General features: G+C 52.9%; 1 protein-coding gene across 3 annotated transcripts in view; it reads right to left on the bottom strand.

Moving 5' to 3' along the window:
• Positions 1–146: 146 nt before the first annotated feature.
• Positions 147–17,940, bottom strand: part of PAK6 (p21 (RAC1) activated kinase 6) — a 39,655-nt gene continuing 21,861 nt past the window's right edge. For all 3 annotated transcript variants that reach the window (XM_027553511.1, XM_027553512.1, XM_027553513.1), the window contains 8 exons: positions 12,219–12,427; positions 10,699–11,352; positions 4,668–5,165; positions 4,427–4,560; positions 3,942–4,068; positions 3,727–3,852; positions 3,133–3,267; positions 147–1,695 (listed from right to left, as the gene is read on the bottom strand). In XM_027553511.1, coding sequence (XP_027409312.1) covers positions 1,528–1,695; positions 3,133–3,267; positions 3,727–3,852; positions 3,942–4,068; positions 4,427–4,560; positions 4,668–5,165; positions 10,699–11,352; positions 12,219–12,422 — 2,046 coding nt within the window. In that variant the 5' untranslated portion in view covers positions 12,423–12,427 and the 3' untranslated portion in view covers positions 147–1,527. The remainder of the gene's footprint in view (positions 1,696–3,132; positions 3,268–3,726; positions 3,853–3,941; positions 4,069–4,426; positions 4,561–4,667; positions 5,166–10,698; positions 11,353–12,218; positions 12,428–17,940) is intronic.

Here is a 17,940-nt window from a genome sequence, read left to right as displayed (position 1 = left end):
TGCCACCAGAGAGTTGGATTTTCTGTGACTCAGGATGGCCATTGGGGAACTCACGTCAGGGAGGAAGGGGGACCATCCTGGACACCCACTACAGTGTGTCTAGTTTGAAGATAGCCTGGCAACAGAGACAACAGGGAGGCCAGAGGTTTTGAACACTCAGTTTAATTTAAAACAGGCACAAGTGCAAACAATTCACAAACGGGAAGATGCTTTTGTTTTTTAAAACTCTGACCCTTAAAAAAAAGTTCTTGTGTTTTTTTTTTTGCCCCAAAGCAGGGCTCTAGGGACAGAGGAATCTAAAAATATTATCTAGATAGGGTCCAGACACCTGGAGTTCTTCCCTGGGATTCCCTGTCTCACAACAGCCCTGAAGGCTGGAAGGACAAGGAGACAGGTGTATGAGGAGGAGTTAGGGGTGGGTGGTCTGCACAGGTGGGGTGCCCACTCCAGTGACATGATGGCCCCTGGGAGTTGGTTCACCTCCCCCAGACCAGGATTTTGAAATGAACTGGTCCCCCGCGCATACACAAAAAGGAGCGGGTCCCTGATGACCTGGTTGTTGAGATGAAGCTCACAAAGTCTGTTCTCTCACCATTCTGGTCCCTGGCTCTCAGACTCCACGGTACAGGAGAAAACTGCCAAGCACCTGGGATATGTTTGACAATAGAGACCTCTTCATGGTCAGGTAGAAACCTGGGACTTAAGTGATAGGAAGCCAGGCAGGTCACCTTCAGAGCAGAACTTAGTGGGAGAAAAGATGGAGAAGCCTCACTGAAGCCAGCCATGGGTGACCTTCCCCCCCGCCCCGCCACACACACCCCCTGTAAAGTGAGACCACCTTTACTGCTAGTTGCCTCCTTCCTCTTTCACCCAGAAAATTCCCCTCCCTCACCCATATCCTCCGAGCAGGCTGTTCACACTCGGGTGCTGGCTGTGCTAGGGGCCTGTTGTCATCACAGGTGGGTCAGGAAGCCAGTGTAGGAGGAACTGCAAATTCAGGAAGTCAGACACAAAGGGAGGAAGATGGATTCGGGCAATAAACGCCTTCCCTGTGGCCCTCTCAGACCCCAGGGTTTGGAGCTGGAGCTGAGAACAGCAAGCATCCTAGTGAAGACAGGCAGTCTGCCTCTTGGGTGACCTGGGATGCTCGTTTACAACTACCATTATATATATATAAAAAAGAACCACAGCAGCCTTTTCTGCTGTGTTGGCCGCCGTGGCCAGAAGCGCTGGTCTCCATGTTTCATAGAAATATCCCTGTGCAAATAACAAAGGGTCATCCCGCAGAAGGGGTCTCCATCATCCCAAAGGCAACTGGGGACTCTTGGGAGGGCGACTGACCGAGGGGCAGGTCCGGCCTGGCCCAGTGGGCTAAGGGGCAGGAGGGTAGGTTGGGGGCTTCACATTCAATCTTTGGAGAGAATACTGAGAGAGTGAGGCAGACAGGCAGGCAGGCCTGTTGGCAAGCTGGCAGCCCAGTGTCCCCTGCCTGTGGGCACAGGTGGCAGGCGCACTCTGGGGTTGGGCTCAGCAGGTGGAGGTCTGCTTGCGGTAGAGCTGGATCAAGGGCACCAGGCACTCAGGCAGCCCGGTCTGCAGCAGGAAGGGGTGGTCCAGGAGCTCCTGGGCGGTGGCTCTCTCCTGGGGGTCCCGCACCAGCATCCGGTCCAGGAAGTCTCGCAGCACCGGGGAGACCTGTGGAGGCAGGGCAGTGAGAGGAAGCCACAGCTGGTAGCCACTTCGGGGTGACCCAATCTACCTGGCTCCACCATCATATGAAAGCCTTATGTTCTCTTGTTTCTTACTTCCTGGTTCCTCCCAGGCTTAGCACTTTTTGGATTATCAGGTAGGTAAGCCTGGCAAGCTACAGTCCATGAGATCACAAAAGAGTGGGACATGACTTAGCGACTAAACAACAACCAAAGAAAATCAGCATCAGTCCAGGAAAAGTGGCCAGTTCACCTATAGGAGTGCTGTTGAGCGATGGCATTAGGGTACCTGGAGAGCTGGGCTCCCAATACAGCCCACCTACTACGCTGCTTCTCAGGGCTCTCAGTGTTCAGACTGTGGAAAGGTGCCAGTGATCCAGTTCTGGGTCTATCCCTGATCCCTTGACAAGTTGCACTTTTCTCTACAGCTCAGTTTTCTCATCTGTAGAATAGGCTAATGATAATATCTGCTTGCTTTGTCTTTCACATAGAGCTTTAGTGAAGATTAAAAAAAAAAAGATCAGGGATGAAGAAGTGTTTTGAAAACTAGAAAAGAACAAAGTGAGACCTGAAAAGAAGATTCCTTTGTTGCTCGATGCCTTGGAGTCTAAGTCAAGGTTCATTGACTTAGTTCATTGACAAGTCAAGGAGTCTTGCCTCGGTTCATTCTGAGAAATATTTTAGGATAAGGATGAGTCTTAGGCTGTTACAGAAAGCTGCATCCTCTGGGGAATTAGCCAATTAGAACTATCTGCTAGTCTAGGGGTCAGGAGTGCAGGCTCTAAGGACCATTTGTCTCAAAGTGTTTCCTGTCTGTCCTCTCATCCAGCTGGGCTGCTGCTGCTGCTGCTGCTAAGTCGCTTCAGTCTATTTTGCCATTTAGGCACCCGGCTTCAACCCTCTGGGACATTTCTTACTCTGGCCACCAGATGGCAGTGCCATTTTGCAGCTCTGTGCTGAGCTGGCCACCAGCAGGGGGTACCCACAGGTAAGGACTGGGGGTTTGGGTGGATTTGGCAGGAAAAGGTTCAACACACACACACACACACACACGAACATTGGCTTTAAGGGGAAACTAGTTTAGATGTGGTTAGGATATACACTGCCGGGGAGGGCAAGCCAGTTCTCTGTGATGGACTGGGAACATGTGCTGTGGTATAGCTCCCCAACACATGGGGTAGAGGGGGGTCCTGCTCAGTTAGTTTCTCTAGATTCTTTTCCAGGACATCAGGGTTTGCCACAACCTTGCTTCTGTTCTCTTCGGCTCCTGTCATTGCCTGCAGGTGGAAACTTGTCAGAGTGACCATAAGAGTTTGTGACTAGGCTCCACACCCAGGTGCAGCTGGGCCTGAGAGCCAGGCTCTGATCCTTAAAGCCTCAGGAAGAATGGGGCCTGCAGGCTCACACCTGTGTGCTGACTGACCTTGTAGGAGTTCTTCAGCTTGGGTGGGGGGCTGTCCCGAAGCCTCTTCATGGCTTGCACAGGGGAGTCACTGAAGTAAGGTGGTTCTCCATCCACCATCTCAATCACCATGATGCCCAGAGACCAGATATCTACCTGCAAGAGGAGAATGTCCCTGACTCCACTGGCCGGAGTCTGGCCCCTTGGTAGTGAGCAGCAGGCTACAAGCAGAGAGGAGCAGTGGGTCCCAGGTCTCCCTGGTGAGTTGGCTTCCTTCCTGGCCACCTGCCCAGTGCCCTGCTTAAGTGACCACTGGCTGCAAGGTCACAGCTGTCAGCCACTCTCTTAGAAAGGCCATCACACACAGGGAAGCCTGGCTACACCCCTACCTGCCCTTGGGCTTGGGGGAGAGCATTTGGGGGGCCAGCTTGTGGCAGCAAAGTCATAGGCCAGAGAAGAACCATCCAAAAGGGGCCAGTGGAAAGGACTGACTAAGCGGGAACCTAGGAACTGGGGGCAATCTTTGGTGGGAAGCTCTGGGGAGGACCACAAGTAGAAGAACCATGTGTCTCCAAGCCCCTTCTGGGAGGACTGGGGGCTGGAGAGAGTGGTTACCTCAGTTGCATACAGAGACCTGGAGATCACTTCTGGAGCCATCCAGTATGGGGTTCCCACCAGGGACTTCCTCTTAGGGACATCTTTGCTGATCTGTGCACAGAACCCGAAGTCCGAGAGTTTCACCTGGAGTTAGGGCGAGGGGGAGGAAAGGGAATGAGAGGTGAGGGAGCCAGGAAGGGGATGGTGGGTGTGCCAGGGTGGGCAGGGCTTACCCTGCCATCGAGAGTCAGCAGGATGGAGTCACTCTTGATGTCCCGGTGGATGACACCCTGGGCATGCAGGTAAGCCAGGGCCTGCAGCACAGCCTCACACACAGTGGCGATCTGCTCCTCATTCAGCCTGGATGTAGAAGGCATGGCCACCAGCAAAAGAGAATGTTAGCTTTGGCAGGGCGGCCGGGCAGAGGGGCTGAGCAGAGTGGGTGCCCCAATACTGGGCCCCATAGCTCCTGGGCGATGTGTGGGGGAGCCGAGTCAGGTCAGAGCCCTGGTGGAAACAGGCCTGGGCCTAGGCTGGAGACCCAGTGTCTTCCTCACTCCCCTAACACCCCCCAGGTTGGTTTACCCAAGCCGATGGGCGTGGGGAGGATGGCTCAGGACAATGTGACAGGTACCTCAATCATATGGGACCCAGGCTATCTGAGCCCAGGGAGCAGTGGGGCAGCCAGTGCCGGGGCCCCGCCCTTCCAGCTGCCCACCTGACTTGGGAGACGATGTCTGTGAGGGCCCCGCCCTGCAGGAACTCCATAAGCACCCACAGCTCCTCGCCCACCAGGTAGCTCTTGTACATCTCCACCACGTTGAGGTGCTGGTAGTCCCGCATGATCACCACCTGGGGGCAGGAGGGGATGCCTGAGTGCCGGCACTCTCCCCGCGCGTCCGTGCTCCCGGAGGTCCATCACTGACCCGCCACATGCCCGCCACACCCTCTCATCCCACCTCGTTAAAGAGCAGCTCCCTGCGCTGCTGCTTCCTGAGGTCCATCATCTTGACGGCCACCTGGCGGCCCGAGTGCTTCTCCCGGGCCAGGCAGACGATGCCCGTGGAGCCCTCGCCAATCTTCACGTAGCTGTCCAGCAGCAGCCGCGGATCACCCTGGTCCACCACCATCCTGAGCGCAGCCTTGAACTGCTCGTGTGTCACGACGCCCGTGTCCTCGCCAGCCAGGGCGCCCTTGGCCACCGCGGGGTCTTGGGGCAGGTACAGGTTGCTGGTGCTGATCTGGGCATGCCGGGTGCGGGGCGACCCCGCCGGGGAAGACCGACCTGGAGGAGCGCCGGCGGCTGGGGCCGCGCGGAGGGACTTTTGGGGGCTGCTGGTATCCGAGGCGGTAAGAGGGCTGAAAGGCCCCACAGGCTGGTCTGAGGGCAAGGACTGGGCCTTGGCCACCAGGCTGGAGGGGCCGCCTTTCAGTGCCGGTCTGAAGGAGGAGCTGGGCTGTAGAAAGAAACAGAAGGAAGGTTGGCTGTGAGAGCACTTGGAGCACCCTTCCCAGAAGCAGGGGGTGGCCGCTGTGACCTCTGGACAAGTGTAGGGTCAGGCAGGGCATCAGATGAATGTGGGAGGTGCCTTAAGCAAAGATTTTCAAATGGAACTGAAGTCAAACCACAGTCCTGCTTGAGAAGCCAACCCCCAGTGTTCCCAGGTGAGCAGAAAAAATAACAGCTGTTTATATCCACTCTGCCCCTCCTGGGAAGACAAAGCCAGGTCCCTGGAGTGTTCTGGGCTAGGTATTTCTTCCCTGGGTGATGGACAGTCAGACCCCAGGGAGGCCACCAGGAGGCGATCCCCACTCTGTGCTGTGGGGCTGCACAGGGAATCTGGGTCAGAGCCATTCACAGCTGTGTCTCTCTCACCCAAGGGCTCAGGTGGGCAGAAGAGACCCTGGGCATGGGGTGGAGGGCGGCAAATGCAGCAGCGCAGCTGTGACTGACTCCCAGGGCAGGGAAGGAAGGCCCCAGTCGAGGTCTGATAGTCCTGCTCATTCCTGACAATGGGGAGTCTGTGTGTCTGTGCTGTGAGCTACACAGCCATGTTACCTGGGGGCGGGGGGCAGTCCTTGGGTGTCCCCTGGACTGAGGATTTGGTACTAGAGAGATGTGGAGTCAGGAGGGTAGGTCTGGCCAAACACAAGCCTTGGGGCTGGGGTGAGAGGGTTTCCTAAGGGCTCCCTGGAGCAGCCCCTCTGGGTGATACATGCAACTCCCATGTATCCCCCAACAAGGAAGAGAGGGCAGCAGGCCCATGTTTCTGATCTCTGGCAGGGAGTGAGGGAGAGAAGGTGGAACTGAGTGCAGACTGGGCCCCCAGTGAGCCCTACACAGCTCCAGCCCTCCTGGCAGCCACAGCAAGAAAGGGTCCCATCCTTGGGTTTTCCTCAAGAAGCTGGTAAAGTACCACACAACATCACCCAAGGGCACCTGGAGAGGGCCATCCCCCAAAGTGACCTATTGGGGGGACACTTGAGGAGCTGCACAGGGACCTTCTGAGAACATCTCAGAGCCCATTTCATAGATGGTTTGTTTAGGTGCCTAGAGGGTGCTGGCCCTCCCTCACCCTCACAACTGAATCAGCTTCCAGAGAATCTGCTCAAGCACTCAGCTTGGGCTGGGCTGCATCAGTCTGGGCCTTGGGTCCTACCAGGCTCAGCCAGAGCCTTCTCAACCTCTTCAGCATCCCTTCCCCCTGGACTTCAGAGCCCCCACCCCAATCCCTGGCCTGGCCTGGCCTAGTTGAGCAAGTGCACGATGCCACTGCCGTGGCTGCTCTGCCAGCCCCAGTCCCATGTGCCCGCTGGGCGTGCTCCAGCCTCAGGCAGGCCGTGCCTGGCTTCAGCTCAGTCCTCGAGGTGAAAGAGCAGGAACGCCTCCTGGGACCGCTGAGACCACTCCACCCCTGCCTGGGGAGCACATCTGTGTAGTAGGTAGACGGTCCCATGTTCCCGCCAGTACCCAACCCTCACCTGCCTTTCCCTAGTCTGTTGTGGTGAAGCAGTGGGACCTCCAGCTGAGGGTCAGGAAAGGACCTGGATTCTGGTCTTGCCATGAATCCTATGCCAGTCCCCCTCTCTGAGCCCCAGTTTCCTCTGATCTGGGGAGCTGGATAAAATGCAGAGTCCTGGGCCTTGGGAATGGCCTCAGTAGGTTCTGAGAGCAGGGACTCTGCATTTTAACAAGGCCCTGGAGACCCGGGTTCGATCCCTGGGTAAGGAAGATCTCCTAGAGGAGGAAATGGCAACCCACGCCACTATTCTTGCCTGGAGAATTCCATGAACAGAGAAGCTTGGTCCCTGGGGTTGCATTGAGTCAGACGTGACTGAGCAGCTAACACACTAGCACTGGGTTTTGAGGTGGGAGGAGCTTGAACCATAATTTGAGCTGCTCTGTGATTCCATGGCTGCGGGGAGCCCATGGGAGGGCTGGGTCTAGGGGTAGAGGGAGCGTGGCCACCACTGAGGCTGTGGGGCCACAACCAGGAACAGAAGCATCATGCCCTGTCACCCAGAAGCAGCGCCCACGGCTCTGTAAAAAGGCTGCCTGCTGGCCAAGGCGGATTTAATATAGAAAATGTGCTCTCTGAGCAGCATTGGTGTGGGCGGAGCTTGAGGACGTGAAAAGCTCCTAAAGTTGCCCTCAACGTTATCCTCTTGGCCCTTGACCTCTCTCCACCCTGGATCTCTAAGGAAGGCAGACAATTTCCCATTCCTTCCGGCCTCTCAGCTTCTTGCATGAGCTCTCTGCTCTGAGGATGTGTGGACACGGGGAGGGTGGGGACAGGCCATGCAGAGGGGCTGAGGAGGGGGCTTCATTCCTCTCTGCCATCAAGGCCCCCACGGAGACCCTGAGCTCAGGGCCCGAGGTTACAGGGGGTGGACCCGGTGGAGAGGCCAGCACCCATGTGGTCTAGGACACGGGGGTGGTGGGCCAGGCTTGGTCTTCACCTCTGCAGGGTCTGGTCCCAAGTGTCCCTTTGTGGGCTTTGCTGCCTGTCTTCACAAGGAGGGAGCTTCTACCTCACAGAGCCACCAGAAAGGACCGGGTGAAGCTTGTTAAACCACTCCAAGAAAGCGAAAGGGCAACAAAACGTGGACTTAATTAAGGACTCTGGATTAATTCTGGAGTTACTTGTGTGACTGAGGCCTCTTGCAGGGCAGGAAGCCACTAGAAAGAAAAGTCGTTCGTGGAGTTACAACGCTGCCCCATGTTCCCTTCCTGGGCTGTGGTAACAGGGCCGAGCTCTCCAGCTGTGGGCTCAGGAGGCTGTTCTGTCAGGGCTGCACAGGCAGAGGCCATCTCATAATATTTAAGAAATAATAAAGCCATTTACAGAGGGCTTACCACTTTAACAAGGGCATTAAGTGCCTTATCTCATTTAATGCTCATGGCCCTGTGGATTGTTTTATTAAGCCATGGGTAATATTATTATCTACGTTTGTAGATGAGGAAATAGGCTCGGAGAGGTTAAGTAACTTGCTCAGAGTCACTCAGTAGGAAGCAGACTTCAGCCCCGGTCAGGTCAGCCTGACCTCTCACCTCTATGCAGTGGTCTGACTGGGAGTCCTTGGCATATAATGGAGTACATGATACACAGCAGGTATTTAACCCAGGTTTGCAGATTGCTGAGGTCTTTCTGACTCAGCCTTTCTGCCACTAAGTGGGGCCATTTCTAAATCCCTCAAGCTCTGTCTTACCTCCTTGGCCTTCCTGTCCCTCCTTGGGTCCTCTTTTGCTCTTTGGTCAAAGTGAGTGACTGCAGACCAAGTGGCACAAGAGCCGAGGGCAGTAGTTCTCAACTGGGGATGATTTTTTCCCTTGAGGAACACTTGGCAATGTCTGGAGGAATTTGGGGTTGTCCCATCTGAGGGGTGCTACTAGCATCTAGAGGGTAGCAGTCAGAGATGCTTTTGAATATCCTTCAATACACAGGAGAGTCCTTACCGTAGAGGATTATCTACAGACGTCAGCGGTACAAGGTTGAGAAGCCTGGACCCAGAGTGGCTAAGGGGCAGTCTTGGCCCTGCCTTTTAGGAGCCTGGCTTGAGAACATCTGTCCAGAAGGGTGTGCCCAGGGGGCCAGATTGCGAACTGTGGTGTCTCTGAGTGCCAGACAAGTGCCACCTGCCTCCACAGGTACAGGGGAGACGCTGCACCCCTTGCAGCAGCAGCCCACAGTAGGTGCCTGGTGAAGTGTGCAGAGATGGGGGATGGCCTGGCCCCCTGCTGTGGGGTGCAGGAGGAAGCTCTGGGCCATGCATGCCAGTTTTGACACCCCCTTTTTTCCAAATCCCTGAAACCACCTCCCTGCTCCATCAAGACCCTCTAAGTGCACTTTCTGGTGGTATGCACTGTCCTGCTCCTTCCTTAGTTTTCTGGGGAATGTCTCCCCAGGGACACAGCCTTCCAAACCCCTCCACCCGCTCACAGGCACTCATGTTTTCACACATGACATATCAAGCCACGTCTCATCTATTCCTCCCCAAAACCGAGCCCTGTAGGGGATCCCAGCCCACTGTCCTTTGTCCCAGTGGGGGCTGGAGGGCACAAAGCCCAGACCTCCTCTGGCTGGCAGCAACTTAGAAGGGGTTGAGGGTCCAGGTCACTCCCAACCCCGCTGTCCCCCACACTCAGGCGGGACACAGAGGCACCATCTGGGAGGGGAGACTCTGTCACTCAGGCTGCTGTGCTGGTTATTTCTTAGATCTGACCTATAACCCTCGTGGGCTTCGCTAGTGGCTCAGTGCTAAAGAACATGCCTGCCAAGCAGGAGACACGTCGATCCCTGGGTCTGGAAGATTCTCTGGAGAAGAAAATGGCAACCCACTCCAGTATTCTTGCCTGGTTTGAAATCCCATGGACAGAGGAGCCTGGTGGGCTGCAGTCCACAGGGTCGCAAAGAGTCGGACACGATTTAGCAAGTAAACAGCAACAAGCTCATGCTGCGGCCTAAGCTCATTTCTGCCTGTCCCTTAGGAAGAAGCTAAAAGATGCCTTTGTGAAAAGGCCTTCATGAGCAGGAGGTGTGAGCCCAGAGGGCCCCCCACCCCTAGCTGACTCTTTGAGTCAGTCTTCTCATCTGCCAAATGGGAAAGGATGTTACTGTCACCACGGACGGCGTGTCATACGGTATGGAAGAAGCCAAAGCTTTCTCTGCCTGCCAAGAAATGTCACCATTAGGGCTCCATTCACTGTTTCCTTTTTAACAAGAAAAATGTGTGCATTTGATACTGTCACACATGCTGAACGCTGGTTCTCCTGATGCTCCCAGACCCAGGCAAATTCAATCCTCTAACTTTTCACAGGGCACACAATATGAGAAAAAAATAATTATAGAAATGTTAAACAGAGCAGCAACCACTAGAAAAAGGGTAGGCAGGAAGGAGGGGAGGAAGGGAGGGAGTGAGGAGGAAGAAATCCTCACTAGAGAAGGGCATTTCTGAATGCCTATGGGAGAAGTAGTGCAGGGAGGCTGTGCCTGACCTCAGGAGAGCCCTGGGAGAAGCAGGGGTTGAGGCCAAAAGAAGATCTGAGAAGAGAGAGAGCCAGAGAGACCTTGCCCCCTAAGTCCTAGAGCACCTACTTCTTCTGGGGCCTGGGTAGGGGTTGCTGGTCACTGGAGGCAGGGGAGGGTCTGGGCTTGTGGTTAAAAGTGCTGCTTTTTCAGGGGGCATACCTGCCTCCCTGTGTGGTCTGCCTAGACACATTCCAGAAAGCAGGAGTATCAGCTGGGGCATACTGGAGCCCCTCAGAAGCCCCTGCAAAGTGACCTGGCTTGCAACCTCTGACGCACATGTGCTAAGCCTTTGGAGAAGGAGCACTCAGCTGGTTCAGTGTAGAATCCTCAGTTGATGATCTGTTGCCTTCCCCCAACCCGACCATGTAAGCAGGAAAGGCGGGCAGGGCCTGTGTCCCCAGTGGATGCAGTGGGCCCAGCTGCCTACCCTGGTGAGAGTAGGGGCCCTGGCCTGACCTACCTTGCTCTGTGCTGGAGGGCCTGGCTTGCTGCTGCTTGGAGGGGCCGTGGCAGGAGCAGACAGGAACATGCTTCGGAACAGCCTGCGCTTCAGGCTGCTCTCCTGGGTCTTAGGGCTGGGGCTGCCCTCCCCGCCAGGCCTGCCCGCGGCCGAGCCCACCAGGCAGGACTGTGGCCGGGCCTCCTCGGGGCCATGCCTGGCAGTCTTGGTCCCACGCCTGCCCGTGGCTGTAGGGGGTGAGGTCCCAGTTGGGGAACTCTGCAAACAGGTGCCCAGCTGCAGGCAGCGCTGTGTGGCACCCTGGAACTCGGCAGGGCCCAGGGACTGTGCTTTGGCGGCCAGTCCATTGGGAAGGACCCGTGGGCTCTGCAGCTCGGGCCACGGCACCTGCCTGCGTCCTGCTGGTGCGCCCCCGTTGCAGCTGAGGTAGAGTCCGTGGGGGTCGCTGCGCTCAGACTGGGGGCTCTGAAGGTACATGTCCGGGTCAGCGGCCCACTGCTCATCCCCCAGCAGCCCCAGGGACTGTGCCCGCCGCCGGCTGGTGGGGCTGCGGCCGCGCAGGGTGTTGGAACTGATGACTGACAACTTCTGGATGTCGTTGAGCAGCCCGGAGATGTAGCCGTCCGTAGGCACTGAGCTGCCCCGCACCACCGTCTGCGGGAGGGGTGGAGGAAGAGTGTGGTGAGCCTCCTGTTCATGGTGGAGGGTGGGGGTCAGGTCAGAGAGGGGGGCCTGGAGGAGGAGGAACACCTGAGGACCTTGCTTGCTGCATCATCTACCTGTTCCTTAATTTTTCAGTCCCTTACCAGGGCTCACAGAGGGCCAGGTCTGTGCTGGGGTGGGCATAAAAGAAGAAGCTTCATTCTCATGGGCTCAAGAGCTCCACAGTCTGGCAGGGCAGACAGGTGAGTAACCACAGTGTTTAATCCAGCATGCCTGATGGTGTGGGTGGCTGAGCCTGGGGAGCTGGTGGGACTTCAGACCCTGCCTGGAGCTCACTGCCATTCTCCAGCTCTATCTGTGGTCTTCTTGGGGGGCATGCAGAGTTCTCTGTGGGGAAAGGCTCCAGGCCAACGCTTTCCTCCACACACATGGGCTTTGTGCCCTCCAAACCCCGCCAGGGCCCTGACCCCAATCCCTGTGAGGATCTTCATCACACTGTGTCCTGACCTACACAATGTAATCCCCCTGGTCTGTGAGAGCCCCAGGTCCAAATATTGCTTTGGGACATACTTAAAGATTGTTCATTGTTATCTGAAACTCAAATTTTATTGGGCCTCCTGTATCTTTATTTGCTAAATCTGGCAACCCTCCCACCCTGTGGGTTGGGATACCCCTCCCCCTTCAAACCAGACTCCTTCTCCCTAGGGAGAAGAGAAGAGGCTGATTAGCAGGGAAAGAAAACAAGGTAACTGATAGCTGGTTGTCACGTTTCCTCAGGTGCCTGGGTGGTCCTGCCAGCTGCCCTCCCTGGAGAGGGATGGTCTGAACCCCACCCTCCACCCTCCTGCCCGCCTCACCTTCATGGGCTGGAGCTGCACCCGGGTGATGCGTGAAGGGTCCACCACGGGCTTGGGTCGCCGCAGCGTGTCCAGGATGTTCTGCCATTGTGGGGGGAGGCCCACGAACTTGCCTTCTTTGGGGTCGAAGGAGGTGTGCACGCGGTGCTGGAAGTTCTGTGGGGCCGAGATCTCGGGGCGTTTCTTCTTTTTCTTGCGGAACATGGTGCCTGCATGGGGAGGCTCAGGCTGAGCTCCGGCTCCACAGGGGCCTGGCCCCAGGGAAGCACAGGGGGCTGCAGCGCGTGCTGGGGGCCCAGGCTCCCTTCCCGGGCACACCCCCACCCCTACCAGCCAAGGCTCCCTTCCTGGGCACACACCCCCCGCCCATACCAGCCCAGGCTCCCCCTACCCCACCTCGCAGGCCTCTTCCTTGGGGGAATGGGCTAGCTCCCCACAGAGAGGTCCCAGAAGTAGCAAGAGCCCCATAAATAAGCCAACACAGACTACAAACATGGAAAACAGGTGTCTGTTTTCTTGTCTGCGCCAAGTCCCCTGCCGAGCACGCAGACTCTGGGGGTGTGTTTTTATAAGATCCAAAGACATGACAAATATCATTCCACCGTCAAAGAGCTAAAAGCGGGGTGGGGGAAGAGGGAGGAAAGCCCACAAAACGCATTTATGAAGTAAGCATGATCTTGATTCTTAAAGCAGATAAGACTAGTACAAGAAAAGGAAAATGTGAACCAACTTCATTTATGAACATAAAAGAAAATCCTAAATAAAATTAGCAAATTGAATCCAACTGTGCATTAAAGGTTTTTGTTTGTTTTTTCTTTTATATCACAGTCAACTCGGGTTTGTCCCAGGATGGTTCTAAAACAAACCTGTCAATGTGACATGCACCTTCACAGAAAGGCAAGCTGCTGATTCACAGGCACGCTGCCCAGTCAGGGACCAAGCTAAAAGGACCCTCGTGGTCCCCAGGTGCTTGGCCCTAATTCTGGAAAGGCCCTGAGCCAAGGGCACTGCTGGGGAGGGTGAGGGCCACTATCTTAGGGGGAAAAGACAGCCCAGCTCCACCTGGGCTCCTTTCTCTCTGGTCTCAGAACTCTGACTATACAAAACATCCCCTGCAGTCAAACCTCCATCCCTTACTTTGCAGTTGGGGGTTTGCCTAAGGCCTTAAGGGGCTTCCCTCATAGCTCAGTCAGTAAAGAATCTGCCTGCAATGCAGGAGATCTGGGTTCGATTCCTGGGTTGGGAAGATGCTCTGGAGAAGGAAATGGCAACCCACTCCAGTATTCTCACCTGGTGAATCCCATAGACAGAGGAGCCTGGCAGGCTACAGTTCATGGGATCGCAAGAGTCAGACACAACTTAGCGACTAAACCACCACCACCTAAAGCCCTACTAAGCTCCATCAACAGCTCTGAGTGACATGGGCATGCAGATCTGAGTGAGAGAGACTGGAGACCCAAGAGGCAAAGCGCTGACCCTTCCAAGTGCTGCTCTGGCCTTGCCTTCAGGGAGCCCTAGGCTGGGACCACATGTGATGGAAGACACTCAAATATTTTTATATCTGATGTGACTCAAAATAGCTCAATGGGTTTGTGTGTGTATGTGGGTGGGGGGTGTGTGTGCAAAAGATACTCAGTAGGCTCTTGTGTCAGCTATAAAGGTCACTTTCAACAAGACACGTTTTGTGTCTTGAATGCTTGGATCATTCATCTATCCACAGAACTGAATATGGTCATGGCATCAGAACATGGCATTCTCTTTTTTGCTTCTGCTCTGGAAGCAGAATTTTCCTGGTTACTTTCACAGGTTCTGGAGTAGGTCACAGATCTAGGAGGGAGCTGGTGCCCACTTGGAGGGAAGGGGGCTCAAACAGCCACAGCCTCTCCACATTCACCAAGAATGAATCAATCTGAATCCAGGTCATACCTCTTGGAATGGCCATCACTTTGGGGACCTTGAAATTCAGGAATCTATCAAACATTCCCACCAGGCAAAGCCACATGTGCAGAAGCTCCAAGAACCAAGGACTTTAGAATGAAATATACCTTTGAGTTATAGAAGAGAGGCAGGAAGTCTGCCACCAATTTGGGGAGATTCTGAGCAAGCTACATAAATGCTGTAACCCTCAGCACTCTTCATCTTTAAAGTGGGGTTAATAAAAGATAAAACACAGGTTTAGGGAGTGTTAAGTGAGCAGATTCCCATGAAACAGGGGCTTTTTCTCTTGCTCTGTTACCTCTCTGAGCATCCTCTCAGTTCAGGGCCCTGCAGACAGCAGAACTTGAGCAGATACAAGTCTGGAAGTGATGCCCAACCCCTATCCTTCGGAGTCACCTGGCAGGGGTTATGCGTGATTTCTGGTACTAGGGCCCTTGCTACTTCTCCACAATGTAGACTCTTCATGGTTTGGTAAAACTTGACCTCCTCCTGGTGGTCTTTGGCTACAGAAGAATCTCAGTTCTGCAATTCTGTTCTCAGAGCGTCTCAGACCCTCTGGATCTGTCCAGACATCTCTGGATTAGCTCAGCTGACAGTTTCACTCTCCTCCCTACTCTGTGAACTCTTCTAGAGGTGCAGGGAACAGCCAAGAGTTGAAAAAGAGCTGGCTAATACTCCCTCCTGCAAGGAGATCAAATCAGTCAATCCTAAAGGAAATTAACTGAATATTTATTGGAAGGATTGATGCTGAAGCTGAAGCTCCAATACTTTGGCCACCTGATAGGAAGAGCCAACTCTTTAGAAAAGGCCCTGATGCTGGGAAAGATTGAAGGCAGGAGGAGAAGGGGGCGACAGAGGATGAGATGGTTGGAGGGTATCACCGACTTGATGGACATGAGTTTGAGCAAGCTCTGGGAGATAGTGAAGGACAGGAAGCCTGGTGTGCTGCAGTCCATGGGGTCACAAAGAGTCGGACAACGACTTAACAACAATACTCCCCCCAACCCCACCCAGAACACCCCACACCCTAACTTCTTGGCCCCACTCAAGGGCCCAGCATTTGCTGCAGGAATGTGCAGAGATGGCATCTTTAGTAAATGGTCTGTGTGACTCCGAAATCACCCTAACAACTACTCCAGAATAAAGTTCTTCCCACGGGTATCAGGAAGGGCCTGAGGAAAGGAAGACAGTGCAGGGTCCTAGGGCCCAGGAGTTGGGGTGGGAGGTCAGGAGCTGACAGAAGCAGTGAACTGAGCTCAGGCTTCAGGGGAGGGGAAGCAGAGATTTAGGAATCGGAGCCAGTCACTTAGTGAGTGGGAAATCCACACCTAAAGGGAGGCTTCCAGGACTCATCCAAAATGATGGTAAGGCCAACACTGCTTGAGACAACATGATTTTGCACAGAGAAAAATCTACATATAATCTTTTGGGATTAAATGTGAATTTTAAAAGTCCCTAATTCAAGATTGGTATAAAAAAAATCAATTGTATTTTTGCATACCTGCAACAAACAAATAGAAAAGGAAATAAAAAAAAAAATTCTATGGTACAATGGGAAATAGACCTTTGTGCTTTGTCCCCCAACCCTACCCCCCACCCCCATACCTGGTACAGAGCTCTTAAAACTCCTGGAATCCCCAGAGTGATAAAACTGTTGTAACTTTCAGCCTCACCCTCTCCTACTTCTGCAAAGGGAAGAGGGGCCTGGAGACTAAGTTATTCATTAGGTCCAGTGGTAAAGAATCTGCCTTCCAATGTAGGGGATGAGGGTTTGATCCCTGGGAGGGAAAACAAGATCCCACATGCTACAGGGCAACTAGCCACAACTGGAAAGTGTGCATGCGGCAAGGAAGACCTAGCACAGCACCCCCCTCCAAAGTCATCAATAGCCAACGATTTAATCGATTGTGCCTACTTAATGAAACTGCCATTCAACCCCTCCGGGATAGGTTTCAGGGCTGAAGAACCCAGGTGCTGAAAGGCTGATGTGCATGGAAGCTCTATGCCCTTCCCCTCTCCAGTCCAGAATCTCTTCTTCCCTTTGGCTGTTCCTGTCTCTTTTCTAGTGAACTAGTTATAGTAACGTGATTTCTTGACTTCCACCAGCCATCTCAGCAAATTATCAAATGTGAGAAGAGGGCTGTGGGAAACTTAATTTATAGCCAGCTGGTCAGAAGTACTGGCTTTGGAGCGGGAGTCCAAAATAGGGGGCAGTTTGTAGGGCTGAGCCTGAGGGGTCTGTGCTATTTCAGGAGTTAATGTCAGAATCAAACTGCATTATGGAACACCCAGTTGATCCCAGAGAGTTGGAGAAGTGATTTTAGGAAGAAAAAAAAAACTTCTCATTTGATGTCAGAGGTGTTGTTAGGTAAAACCCTTCAGACATCCTTTCCCATTTTACATTAAAAATATCAGATTTTTATGAATAAATCTAATTGAAGAGGTGCAAGGTCTCTACATGGAAAAATATCAAACATTAAAGATAATAAAGAATGTTCATAGGTTAGAAAACTCAATATTATAAAATTATCAATTATTCCCAAATTAACGTACAGAGTTATTGCAATATCAATCAAAATCACAGCATAATTCTGTTGATAGAAATTGACAAACTGTTCTATATTCTATCAATGAAAAATCAGAAAGAGAAATTAAGGAATCAATCCCATTCACCACTGCAACAAAAACAATTAAGTATCTAGGAATAAACTTACTTAAGGAGACAAAAGAACTGTACACAGAAAATTATAAGACACTAATGAAAGAAATCAAAGATGATATAAATAGATGGAGAGATATTCTATGTTCCTGGGTAGAAAGAATCAATATTGTGAAAATGACTATACTACCAAATGCAATCTACAGATTCAATGCGATCCCTATCAAATTAACAACGGTGTTTTTCACAGAACTAGAACAAAAAATTTCACAGTTCATATGGAAACGCAGAAGACCCCGAATAGCCAAAGCAGTCTTTTTTTTTTTCAATTTTTAAATTTTATTTTATTTTTAAACTTTACAATATTGTATTAGTTTTGCCAAATATCGAAATGAATCCGCCACACACTAGGAAACCAAAGCAGTCTTGAGAAAGAACGATGGAGCTGGAGGAATCAACCTTCCTGACTTCAGATTATACTACAAAGCTACAGTCCTCAAGACACTATGGTACTGGCACAAAAATAGAAACATAAACCAATGGAAAAAGAAAGAAAGCCCAGAAATAAACCCATGCACCTATGGGTACCTTATATTTGACAAACGAGGCAAGAATATGCAATGGGGCAAACACAGCCTCTTCAATAGATGGTGCTGGGAAAACTGGACAGCTACATATAAAAGAATGAAATTAGAACACTTCCTAACACCATATCGGAGAAGGCAATGGCACCCCACTCCAGCACTCTTGCCTGGAAAATCCCATGGACGGAGGAGCACGGTAGGCTGCAGTCCATGGGGTCGCGAAGAGTCGGACACGACTGAGCGACTTCACTTTCACTTTTCACTTTCATGCACTGGAGAAGGAAATGGCAACCCACTCCAGTGTTCTTGCCTGGAGAATCCCAGGGACGGAGGAGCCTGGTGGGCTGCCGTCTATGGGGTCACACAGAGTCGGACACGACTGAAGTGACTTAGCAGTAGCAGTAACACCATACACAAAGATAAACTCAAAATGGATTAAAGACCTAACTGTAAGACCAGAAACTATAAAACCCTTAGAGGAAAACATAGGCAGAACACTCAATGACATAAATCAAAGCAAGATCCTCTATGACCCACCTCC

Source organism: Bos indicus x Bos taurus, chromosome 10 (assembly GCF_003369695.1).
Source record: "Bos indicus x Bos taurus breed Angus x Brahman F1 hybrid chromosome 10, Bos_hybrid_MaternalHap_v2.0, whole genome shotgun sequence".
NCBI classification, from domain to species: Eukaryota; Metazoa; Chordata; class Mammalia; order Artiodactyla; family Bovidae; genus Bos; species Bos indicus x Bos taurus.
Note: the sequence above shows the minus strand (reverse complement) of the source record. Positions and strands in the feature narration are given on the sequence as shown.